The 12,957-nt window shown below is 43.5% G+C and overlaps 1 protein-coding gene across 2 annotated transcripts in view; it reads right to left on the bottom strand.

Moving 5' to 3' along the window:
- Positions 1-1,086: 1,086 nt before the first annotated feature.
- Positions 1,087-12,957, bottom strand: part of LOC136296432 (monocarboxylate transporter 2-like) — a 35,317-nt gene continuing 23,446 nt past the window's right edge. For both annotated transcript variants that reach the window (XM_066195536.1, XM_066195535.1), the window contains 3 exons: positions 12,487-12,630; positions 6,336-7,184; positions 1,087-2,956 (listed from right to left, as the gene is read on the bottom strand). In XM_066195536.1, coding sequence (XP_066051633.1) covers positions 2,664-2,956; positions 6,336-7,184; positions 12,487-12,630 — 1,286 coding nt within the window. In that variant the 3' untranslated portion in view covers positions 1,087-2,663. The remainder of the gene's footprint in view (positions 2,957-6,335; positions 7,185-12,486; positions 12,631-12,957) is intronic.

Genomic DNA, 12,957 nt, shown 5'->3' with positions numbered 1-12,957 from the left:
TTTCCAAACCTAAGTAAATATGAATATTGTGTTCAATTTGCCACACAAATCACTAAATTAGATGCACAGGCAGCTTCTACTGCGTCACAAGAGCTTTTTTGTAATGGTTATTTCATATTGCAGTAGTCATTTTTAATAACCCAAAACGTTCTTAGGAAAGTTTGAGAACTTTCCAAGAAAGGATTACAGCTTGAGTCTGCAAGGTGTTGAATTCATAGGATTTGAGTCAAGGAAGCGTTTCTAGTGCTTATGAGTACAGAGTTATTTGGCATTGCTTTGCTGCAGTGATTAGTGGGATGTCATGATCAGAGGTTTGAGCGTAGGGTGGCAGCAGGAGCAGGTCACAGGAAAGAGTCAGACCACCCACCACTGAAAACCAGCCATAATCACCAAAACTGTCTTAAAATAGTCTGGCTTCCCACCTGACAGAAATAGTGCCATAATCTTAAAGGCAGTCTAAGTTTCTTTGACAGGAAGGTGAGTAGGTTAAATGAAGTAGCTGCTTCATGTTAGAAGAATTCTGAAGCCTTAAAGACCTACTTATCCAATGAAACAATTTTTTGCCCTCAGGGGCAGTTTAACAAAGGCATCTTTTCCAGAGGATTTTCACAGACAGCTGAACAGAACACCGTTTTATTAAAAATCTTATCTGTATTAACAAAGTTTTATGACCTAAAAAGTTTGCTTGGTGTTTCTGAGAGACAAGGAATCTGAGGATCAGCTCCTGCTGTAAGGACAGCTGGCGATCTGGGTCATTGCACTGAGAGTTAATTGATACAACCTGGTGGAAAGGTATGAAAATCATCTTGTCAGGTCCTTGCCAGGTCATTCTGCACTGCTTTCAGACTCCTGGGCCCACACTACTGGAGGTGTGAGTCAGGCTGGCCCAGACCACCTAGAATGTCAAAGGAACCCAAATCAACAAGAACATGAGGCTGTGACCAAGAGTTGTGTGACCACATGCATGGAGCCAGGACTGGAAACCCTCTGAGGGTTTCCTTACTGAATCAAAAGGCTGCATTACACACAAAGTAAAATGTAAACTCATTTGATTTTTTTTAAATAGTTTTATTAAGTACATGACAATATATGACAGAAGGCTCATTGGAAAATATTCAGGACCTTCTAGTAATGTCTTTTTGAATGAAATATCATAGATATATTTGACAGAAATAAAGGATATTAAAAAAAAGCACTGAAGGCTTAATTATTTCATATAGATTTTGGCTTTTTCAGAGAAAATACAAGTTATGACATAAGGCTAAAATTTAAGTCCTACTGAAATCAAAGACCACTATTCTTCAAAGAAACAAAAGGATTCACTAATTTTAAGAGAACAGTGTGTTTTATGAAAGTATTTTTACAAGCCTTTCTTCATATTGTGTACACAAGTGACAAGAAAATACAGTTCTTTGAAGACAAAACCATGAAAAAACATGATCTGATCACATATGGGTACCATTGTAACCTTTGGACTAGTTTTAGCTTTGGGTTTGGGTGATCTGCCTGAAAAGTCCTTGTTTATTATCTAATCAAATCCATGAAATTCCACAGAAGCCTGATGATTCAACTGCATGATGCCATGCTCAGCATCCATGGCTCTCAGGAAGCAGCTGCTTGGTGTAAAATACATCAGAGTGCAGATCTTCCCAGATCAAAATCATCACCACAGGATGAGAACCTCCTGAGTGGCCTCAGCCTCACCTCTGCACCACTGACCCAGGCAAACTTTCCTTAATGCAGCAGGGTGGCACCAGGCCAGCAGGTATTGCAGTGCCAGCACCAGGGAGGTGCCTACTCCAGCCCAGACAGGGGGGAGGCAGCTGGGTTTGGATTCCCTCCAGGATGGATGCAACTGAAGCAGGTTAAAAAAAAAAAAAGGCACATAGCCCCAGCTCTGAGACAGTGCTCAAAGTCACTGATCCTGAGCAGTGTGAGGCACACAGTGAGCAGAGTGCACTGAGCAGCAGGCTGTGGTTTAATGCACCACTATCCATTGTATTCCCTATTTTCTAGCAAGGGAATGCCTGTGCTCAGCAGGGCTTTTAGGCAACTCAGGCCAGTGGATTCCATTTCAGCTCTGGCACGCCTAAGCTTTATTCACTGATGCAATGATGCCCAAAGTTCCTCTGTGCTTCAGTTCTTCATTTGTACGACTAATTAATAGTGGCAACACTTACTGTCTCACCAGGGTGTTGTAAAGAAAAAGCCCTCTAGAAATGGTAAGGCACACAGAAATTGGATAATAAGGACTTTGCAACCTCCTAGGGAAAAATTAAATTTGCACAGTTTGAATGTAGGTCAAGGGTTAAGCTTAAGACTAAATTTCTACCCTGCACAGACAAAGCACCTAAAGAAAGACTCCTGTCTCATGTCAGCATTGTCCTGGCCCCCTGCAAAACATCACCTTTCCCTTTGCTTTGGGAAATAGGGAATATCTAAAGGAAAATCTTGCAGGACCTTTGGTATGCAAGTGGATACTACAGTGTCCCAGCAGTTTATAAGAATCAGGATTTGTTTCTGTTCTAGTTTTCTCCTACAACAAAGAAGAGGATGCACAGGGCAGAGAAGAGCGTAAAATTTTAAAACCTAGTGTGATTTCACAGCTGGTGCTCCCTTGAGCCACCCAGAAGTCATTTTCCATTCAGCCCGTGAGAACAAGTTTAAACTTCAACTGCACCATTCATTTTCTTCTTTACTCCTTCTCCCTCCTCTCTCAAAGGTTCCAGCTCAGGCCCATCCTGTGTGGAGTCTTTGTTCCAGGTTTTTTTGCCTTCATCTTCTGTCCTTACAGATTTAGGTTCCTCTTCTTTTCTCTTTATTTCCTTCTCCTCCTTGGCAAGCATACGATAATTATAATAATTCATGATGAACAGAAAGGTTCCTGCCAGGACCATCACACTTCCACATTTAATGAACATATATTTATAGTCCCCAAAGGTATCAATAAGAATTCCTGTAAAATATATATTAAAAGAAAAAAAAAAAAAAAAAAAGGAAATTTAGTGATAAAGGCAAGGGTATTGTGTTTTCAGATCCTGTATTTCAAGGAACACCCTTGTGGCTTTAGGATAAAACATTCTCTGAACTTCTGATCTCTTCCACAAACACCCTGAGCCTGCAAATCCTGAACATGTGTTGCACTGTACAGCCTGTGGGTAGCTGACATTGGTACAGGTAATGCTCTGATAATTTGCACAGGTCAGTAGAAGGGGACAGAACCTACACTGCAAATTCTGGACTTTTCCAGTACACCTATTTTTTTCCATGCTAAACTACTCCTCTGATCACAGAGCCTGCAGGCAGCCTTTCCACTGACTCCAATGATCAACTACAAGGATGTCCCTTTGTCTTGGCAGTCAAAAAGCAGCAGCTTTTGGGAAGGCTTTAGTGAGAAGGCACCTGCCCACTGGGTCCATCTCAGGCTCTTGGCAAAGATTTATTTTGTGATTTATTCCACCATGGGTCACCCAGCAGCGTTAGAGGGGACTCAGCTTTTGGTCACAGCTGCCCTTTCTGCAGTGACACTCATGATCTAAAGAGGAAAGGGCACAGCGTGAAACTGGAAAACATTAGTTCCAGGGAAAGCAAAGATGATGCTGTCAATGTCAGATAATTTCAATGCCAAGACAAATGTGACAGGTTCCTCTCAAAGGTTAATGCCTCTGCTACGGAGTTACAGAGTAATTGAAGGGAGACAGCTTAATTGAAATGTCACCGTTCTCCATTATGTCAAAATGTAATGCAAATCTTATTGGGATTATGATCCTGAGCATTAATTCCCATTTACTGGGCAACACAGACCATCCTTAACATCCCAAATCTTAATTAAAGTGAGACCCACTCCTAACCTGGCCTTCACAGTACAGACAATCTCCCCTGAAACTGGCCCATCATCCATTAGCTCTCTGACGTTTTGGAATATGTTCTCCTCCTCAAAAAGAGGGACCTTTAATTACTTCCCGACTGACCCTTAATGTTGAAAAGCTGATGATTAATTATCCCACTGCATTGCACTAACAAGGGTTTTTATGGTCACCAAACGGTTTTCCTGATCACAAAAATAATAATTTTTCACTGGTTTTGGTCAGTGGTTTTTCCTGAATCATCCCTACCTGACTTGGTGCACCATTTTCAATGCACTGTGTTTTTTCATGCTACTGGCAAAACATCAACCAAATGCTAATTGCAACAATTTTTCCTTCTCTGCTCATCAGGATGACCTAGAGGTCTCCTAAATAGGTTTCAATGAGAGTTTTAATGAGTAGAGTATTGGAAAATTCAACAGTAGGATAGTCTTGCCTCTTTTCCTTTGAGAATTAGATAAAGTCATAAAACACACTGGGAACAATTTACTTAGTTCATTAAAGCAGAACCCTGCAGTAGGTTATTAAAATGCCAAAGAACCAATAAATTTGCTGCTTATTAAAATGGTGGGGAAAACCCTACAAAACTAATATTACTGATTATTACACAGAACTGTTTTAGCCTCATTAGCAGACTCTAGTCATTAACTTAATCTCCCACACAGAAAATGATAAAATCCAGAAAACGGTCACTTTAAAATTGTATTTTCTTTTGTTTGTCATTAATTACATAATGAATCTCTAGGACAGCAAGAGGATACATCTGCTTCTGTCACACTGTATGAGCTACCCAGTAATATGAAGAATTAAACAGCTCTGCAGGATGTGTCACATGAAGCATTAGCCAGATCTCAGTTTTGAATCCAGGAAAAGGGTTCAAACTGCAAGAGGAGCACATGCTATAGAGGGAATATTAAGGCTCTTAAATCACAGGAGATCACTGCTCTTACTTATCTTTAGATGATTGGAAGTCCTCCTGGAGACTCAGTATTGACCACATAGACCCTTGTGGGCTCTGCTTTTTGAAATTTCCAATCATGCCATCTAAAATAAATCTTTTTTTAGATTATTTTCAGAACAGACTTAAATCTTTCAGCTGCACTGAGATGACTGAAATTCCTAAGTGGCCTACTCAGAGCCTTAGAGACAAACAGCAAGGTTTGAGTCAACAAGAGGCTTTCACAAAACTGCTGTGTTTTGCTTAAATTGTGGTGGACTCCAGCCTTCTGCAAAAGGAGGAGTCTCCAGGAGGAGCTGTCTGAAGTGAAAGGTTCTTGGTGTCATAGGAAGTCCCACTCTGCAAGTTCAGTTCTAGTGTTTGAAGGGATCCAGGATTAAAAGATGACTCCCCAAGACTCACTTCAATGGAGGACTACACAGAAAGAAGGAAAGAGGGAATGCTGGAGGAGACATCAAGGACATCCTTTTCTGTCCATTTACTAGTGGGAAAATGGTGATTTTGAGGCAGAGAAAACACATTTAGAATAATTTATCACAAAATGTGCCCGCAAAAGCCTAAATCCAAGTGACAACACAAGTGGCAGCATGTTGAAACCCTAGATGCTGAAAATATCAGGATTTCTGCTCTGACAGGTAGTGACCCTGAGGAGGGCACTGCCTTTCACCTGAGGCCATGGGAATGGCTTTGAAAACTGAGTGATAGCACTGGGAATGTGTGTGTGTAGTTGTATAGAAGTGTGTAATGGCACAGGGTGAAATATTTAAGGTTTGGGGTTTTAGGATATAGAATACAGTTTTATATATATATATATATATATATATATGGGACAACATGGAGGGATTTGGGCATTGCCTGAGTCCTTCTTCTTCATTTTCATTTTCCTCCTTCTTCTCAGGTTTGGATGATCTTTTCCGGTTGATTAGTGAAAGCCTGCATTATGGACATTGAGTGATCTTTAATTGGGTTATAAATAAAAATAGCTTAGGTGTCAGGTTTAAATTGGCTTTGCGTTTTGTTTAAAAGCTCCTGAAACAAGTTAGGAGTGGCCATTTTCTTGCCTTGTTAGACAGAGCTCACACCTCGTGAGGCTGTAACTTAGATAAGAAATAATAAACAACCGAGTCCAAACGAGACACCACCACGTCTAGTGTCTTCTGTCCAGACCTGGCTAGAGTTAACACCTCCACAGCAGCAGAGGAGGAGAACAAGACACCATCGTGTCTAGTGTCTTCCGTCCAGACCTGGCTAGAGCCAACACCTCCACAGGAGCAGAGGAGAATGAGACACGATCATGTCTATAGTGTCTTCTGTCCAGACCTGGCTAGAGCAAACACCTCCACAGCAGGAGAGGAGGAGAACAAGACACCATCGTGTCCAGTGTCTTCTGTCCACACCTGGCAAGAGCTAACACCTCCACAGCAGCAAAGGAGGAGAACAAGACACCATCGTGTCCAGCATCTTTTGTCCAGACCTGGCTAGAGCCAACAGCAGCAGAGGAGCACACTCACCTCCAATGGGTGGTCCCAGCAGTATGGTGCAGCACTCGGCGATGGTGACGAGCCCCACGGCGCTGGTGAACCGAACGGCTCCCACCAGGTCCATCAGCGTCTCGAAGAGCATGGCACACACCATGCCAAAGGCCAGCCCAAAGAAGCTGGAGTACACAACGAGCCCGGCGTAGCTGGAGGCCAGCGGGCACAGGAGGTGGCAGGTGCCGTTGAAAGCGATGGCGAAGCTGAAGAAGTACTGGATCCTTGGCCTCACCCACCTGCTGTTGGCAATGATGCCGGTGGCGGGGCGAGCAACCATGTCCACGACAGCAAGGATGGAGAGCAGGAAAGCAGCTGAATATTCATCAATGCCAGTGTGCTTTGCGTAGGGCGCCAGGAAAACGATGGGGGCAAAGAACCCCAGGAACATGAGCACGTTCCCGATCAGGTAAATCAAGAACCCTCTGTGTTTAAAGAGGGAAAAATCAAGGTACTGATTGATTTTTTCAAAGCAGTCCTTCCCTTCTTCCTTTTCCGGTTCATTCTTCACGGGGCCATCTTCAGTGATCTTTCCTTTCAGAGCATCCTTCCCTTCCTCAGTCACCGGGGTTTTGACCAGTGCTGTGCGTGCCCCAATGGGTCTGAAGAGGGCTCCTGCCACACAGCAGTTTAATAAGATTGCCCCGAGAATTAGAAAGCTGCCCCTCCAGCCAAAATTCTCAAAAAGGAATTGGTTGAGAGGTGCCAGGGTGCAAAGCATCACGGGGCTCCCTGCCATAGCAAGGCCATTGGCAATGGGTCTTCTCTTCAAGAAGTATTTCCCTATGATTATCACTGATGGCTGAAGGTTGAGAGCAAGGCCAAATCCTGGAAAACAGATCAGATAAACAAAGGAAGGTTTGAGACCCATTTCTCCTCAGCTCATTGATTAGGGAAATTCACAGGTCCAGTGGTGCTTCTTCAACGCAATAATCTGAATGCAAACGTTGCTCGGGGTGTCTCTAAGTTCTGGTTGCCACATTTGGGTAGCCAGACCCCAGAAAACACCCTTTCAGTCAGAGAACCCCCTTCCTTTAGCACTGCAAATCTCTTGGGTGGCAAAACTAGCACAAAGACTTTGCTTCAGAGTGAAACGAAACTATTTCCTCACAGAATGCTGGTGGGCTCTGTCCAGCCTTGCTGGGGGAGAGGATGGATCATTTTTTTAAAAATGGCAACTCCCAGTTTGAGGAAGGTTGTTTTGGCTTGGACAGTGCAAACCACCAAAGTGCATTTATCAAGGGCTGGCCTCCCCTTCCATGGGCACCCAACTCTTCTGCTGGGCAGCCAGAGCTGCACAGAAAATAACATCACTCTCCTCAGCCACAACTGATTTGGTGCTGTGAGCAATTAAGGTCTGATGCAAAAGATTAAGAGGTCTGCAAGCACACAGCAAAACAGCTACCAAGGATGCTAATTACACAGGACCCTAGAGTGTTTCTTTTAATTAGAATTTATTTTTATTGCATTTAGATATATAAATGCCATTATAAATCTGCATTGCTAATTCAATTGGCCAGCTTCTCCTGCACAGGTGGAATCTGCAGGCAGAGATACCAAATGCTGTCATGGCCTCAGTTTTCTGTAGTTCTGTTTGAGAGCACTGCCACACAGAACCACAGAATCACAAAAATCAATAAGGTTGGAAAAGACCCGCAGGACCATGGAATCCAACATTTGACCAATCATCACCTTGTGAACTAGACCAGAGCACTGAGTGGCACAGTCAGCTTTTTCTTGAACACTTTCAAGGATGGTGAATCCACCACCTCCCTGGGCAGCCCATTCCAATGCTCCATCACCTTTTCAGTGAAAAAATTCTCCCTGATGTCTATCAATTCTTCCTGATGCCCAACATCAATAATCAATAATTAAACATCAATAATATTTTCAAGCATTTCTTTGACATACAGCACTTTCATAAAAAGTTAATTTTTCAGAACTCCATCAAAATGGCATTTAAAAATCATGCCACATATTTTCCACTCCATCATCCAGGAAAGAATGAGCCACATTAGAGCAAAGCAGAAATGTAATCCTTGAAGTGATTATATCAGAGAACATGAATCCTGAAAATAGGGTCATGCAGATTTTTTTCTTGTTCATTAGTCGATATAATTAGTTTGTTTAACTGTGCAGTACATAATTAGGCATATTGCTTTACAGAAGAGAATTTACAAAGGTCAAGGTCCTCAAAATTAATTAAGGAACACTATCATTAGTCACTGATAGAGTAGAATCCAACTGATGCAGCAGAATCCAGCCAATGCTGGATAGCTTCAGTTTAAATGGGTTTATAAAATTATGATAGTTTCCAAGTCTAAAGTTGTTTTTTTTTAATTACTTGGAAGTTTACAACATTAAAAATAAATTGAAATGGATACATATTAAAATAAATCTGGATAGGAAACATTCTCAACATGAACTCTTTTAGAGAGTCCATATATTAGGCAGGGGGAAGTGCAGCCTGCTTGTAATGCATATAGGGCCAAATTCAGGGTGACCTGGAAACCACAGAGAAAAATCACAGCCCTGGTTAGAGAATACCCTTGGACAGTGCTGAAATATAGAAGTATAACTTTTTCCACCTGAGAAGATGCAGCACAGCAGGTGAGAGTTTGCATTAACTCCCCATTTCACAGGCTGGTCAGTAAGGGCAGAAATTGAACCATCATTTTTTTTCCACAGAGTCATTTTTTGGTAGGGACACACCACATGTCTTCCAAAGGAGGGAAATCAGACTGGATGCCAGCTACCCACTTAAACAATAATCATCTCAATTTTTTTTTATTATGTGAACATTAATTTGCCAGTCAGACAAATCTAATTTAATATTACCTCATGCTCTTCCCATTAATTAAATTTGGAGAGTTTCAAATTGAATAACTGGAATTTCAATTTACTTTAAGCTTTTGGCTGACTTTAGTAGGAAATATTTACATTCATTTTATTGCATTTTTCAGAAACTACAGCAGCTTTTCCATAGCTGGAATTGTTACTCAATAACCACATTTTCTCCCCAGGGATATGACAGAGAGGTCTGTCAGTGGTGTTGCAAGAAGAGAAGCAAACCTGTGCCAGAGGGAGCGTCCTTTCCTTGATCAAATACATCTCACTCATATTAGAAAGAAATAAGTGGTGCTACAGGACTCAGCTGTGCAGTTATTGATCTTGTTCTTACTTTATTAGCAAGGAACAATCTGACCAGGTATTTCAGTGCTCAACATTTACAGCCATGGCAAAGACCCTATTCTCGTTAGTCCACGTGCCTCACTCAAGATCCCATTTTATTTCATGGCCGTCTAATTGGTGCAGATTGAACTAAACTCTGACCACTCGTTACAACCTTGCAATTAGCTTTGAAATTTGCTGCTTCTACCTCTGACTTCAGCAGAGGTTGCATGTTGAAATACCTCTTTGATGCATCCAGGCTGGCACCTGTCCAGGTGGACAGCTTGCAAACCCCATTTCTTTTTCCTAAGCACTGTAGGGAAACAAATGGGAGGAGGCTGTGGGGTTTCCAGTGCATGCAAAGTGCCATCAAGGACAGAGCTGCCTCCACCAGCAGAGCCTGGTTCCTGCTCTGCATGCAAATGGAAACAGGCAAAATCAAGCCAGCAACTGAGATTGCCGTGTCTAATCCCTCCACTGCCAGCAGATACTTCCTGCCCTGCTCCTCTGAGGAGATTTCTATTAACATGCCAAAGGCACAGGACTGTGGCAGAGACCTCCTTGTACCAAGACCTTGTTTTTACCTCCATCCCTGTGACTTACATGAGCACAGGCTTTTACATCAGTCTGTTTTATTTCTAGGCTGGTAGAAAGAAGGACTAGAAAGGGTGTGATGTTTACAGGTTGCTTTACAGTTACTGCAAATCCCCTTGACAAAATCCTCTCTCCCCTGTCGCTGTGATGGGCAGGCAGCTTCCTAATTGCCCTTGAACGCTTCCAGGTTAGGCCTGACCAGCAAAGATACTTCAAGCTTAATTAGAGGCATCAAGCACGTTAGCAGGCTTACAAGCATCTTCCCTTCTCTGTCAAATTAATATTCCTTCCCCAGTACACACCCCGTGCCTGGAGATGATGGGTTATCAGCCAACAACACCTCACTCACACAGCTGCCCTTGTTCAGCAAGCAGGAAAAAATGAGAGGAAAAGATGCACAGAAAAGGTGTGCTGTGCTCAGAGGAAACAACACAGCACTGCAGACACAGAGATGTGGGTGTTTCAGCCCTGTAGCTCGGGGCTGGCACAGGGGTCACGTGCGTGCACCGAGCACTGCCCACACTGTCAGCTCTCTGTGCTGCGTGATGGACCAGGCTTGCAGACACATGCAGGGACCAGGCAAGAGCAAGGTCTTTATCAGTCCTAGGTCCATTGGAGTTATGCACAGAATTCCCTCCTGTCACCTTTTTAGCTTTAGAACAAAAGCTGGTGCCTTCCTACAGCCCTGTTTCTTGTCTGAGTCCTTCTGCTCACCAAAATTCACGGAATATTTTTAGCAAGGGATTCATGGTTTCCATATGCTAGTCCAGCATTAGTCAAGTTAGAAGCACAGAATGGTTTAGGTTGGAAGGGACCTTAAAACCCCTCCCATCCCAACTCCCTTGCCATGGGCAGGGACACCTCCCACCACCCCAGGCTGCTCCAAGCCCCATCCAACCTGGCCTTGGACACTTCCACAGATGGGGCAGTCACAGCTTCTCTCTCTGCAACCTGTGCTAGGGCCTCACCACCCTCACAATAAAGAATTCCTTCCTAGCATCTAGTCTAAACTGCTCTCTGTCAGTTTAAAGTCATTCTCCCTTGTCCTGTCACTTCCCCCTTTGCCTTCCTAGAGGACATTTGTTTTAGGAGGAAATGATGCAAGCTCATGCTTAAGAAATACTGGGAGACATTGGTTATTTTTATTTCCCATCCCTTTGTTTCTGGAGCCTCTTTCAAGGAATCTGCGAGATTTATTCATCCAATAATAACACACTTTCATTTAATTACAGTGACAGTCCTTAGGAAGAGTCAGGTTTAAGAGAGGGAATCCTACACGGGGATTTATTCACTACTGTACAGATTTAATAAAGGAATATTGATATAGAAGAACAGGGTGACAAACTTTCTGTCCCAATTTACTTTGCTAGTGGCTGGTTTTATTGATTTTAAATATTGAGCTCACATTTTCACATTCAGAAAGCAGCAACACTTAATGCATCTGCAGAGAGATTGGGAACATTCATTAAACCATACACCTGGCAACCTCAAAAGCCAATTTTGAACTCATTGTGTCATGTTTTCAAGCAGATGTCCTAGCAGCACTGGAATAAACTTCGGCTGTATCTTATCCAAAATAATAAACCAAAAATACTTACAATTAAGCATCTATACCCACACAGGTGGAGAGCTCTAATCCATTTACCTTTAAGAGTAATAACCTGACACCTGCAGGCTTTAAAGATGCTGGACTGAGCCAATGCCTTATTCTGCTTGAGTTTCCAATATGGAATTTCATATTTCAATACAGGCATTTCAAATTGGAACTTCAAGAAAGAAATACAGGGGGGGGTTTCACAATAGAGAGATTGTTGCCTATTTTCAGTCAACTCCAGCAGTTCTTATTTTCAGATAAAGGACCTCATCACCTCACAAGGTGGCAAAGGGGAAGTAAACTGAAGCAACCCCCTGAAATCTCATCTCATGTGTGTCACAGAGGGAAGACAACACACAGTAAAAGATAACACACAGTAAAATAGGAACAAGGGTGCTTTCCTTATAGTCACAACTTGTACCCAGAAGGACTTGCCTTGCCCAGGGCAGTGCACAGTCAAGCTGGGTTTGCTTCAGGGGGAGCTGAGGGCACTGATGGCCACCATCCCCAGCAGCCTGGCCCAGAGCACCCAGCCCTGCCTGGATCCCACACGGGATGTCCAGCCAGGAGCACAGTGCTGAGCAGGGAATGTGCTCTTTGCTAAAGTTCATCTGAAGCATTGATGAGGGCCTTTGTCCCACCAGATTCTTATCTCACAAGCTTTCGATCTCACCAGCTTCCCACTGTGTTTGTGCTGGAGCACACATGGCCCAGCTGTGGAAGCCCCGGGGAGCCTCACACGTGGAGGGGGAGGAGGTAGTTTTTTCTCACCTGTGATGAAGCCCACGCAGAGGTAGAGCTGCAGGATGCTGGTGCAGAAGGCAGCTGAGATCATCCCCACACCACACAGGAGCCCCCCAAACATGACCACGGGGCGGCTGCCATAGCGGCTCACCAAAATGCTGCTGATGGGACCTGGGGAAAGAGGGCAGAAGGGACACTGAAGTCACGTCTTTTGACAGAGGGCGTGTTTGACACAGAGCAGGTAAAGCTCTGCAATATCAACGGCTCTGAATGCTGCTGACAGCTCCTAGGGTGAGTTCAGGAAGGAAATGGAAAAGCAGAGATATTCCACGTGGAGATGGCAGAATGTCCAATGCCACGGGTGCGTAGTCAGTGACAGCTCCTGCCCCTAGGACTTGGAAATGTCACCAGAGAAAGCAAACAGCAACAACAAACCATGTGAACACAGGATCCCAGCACAGGAGCTTCCTGATTGATGATGATGTTAAACTGTACACA

This window comes from Chamaea fasciata, unplaced genomic scaffold, assembly GCF_029207755.1.
Source record: "Chamaea fasciata isolate MVZ Bird 193981 ecotype frontalis unplaced genomic scaffold, bChaFas1.0.hap1 SCAF_13, whole genome shotgun sequence".
Taxonomy (NCBI): Eukaryota; Metazoa; Chordata; class Aves; order Passeriformes; family Sylviidae; genus Chamaea; species Chamaea fasciata.
The sequence above is the reverse complement of the archived record's forward strand: the minus strand, read 5'-3'. Positions and strand labels throughout refer to the sequence as shown.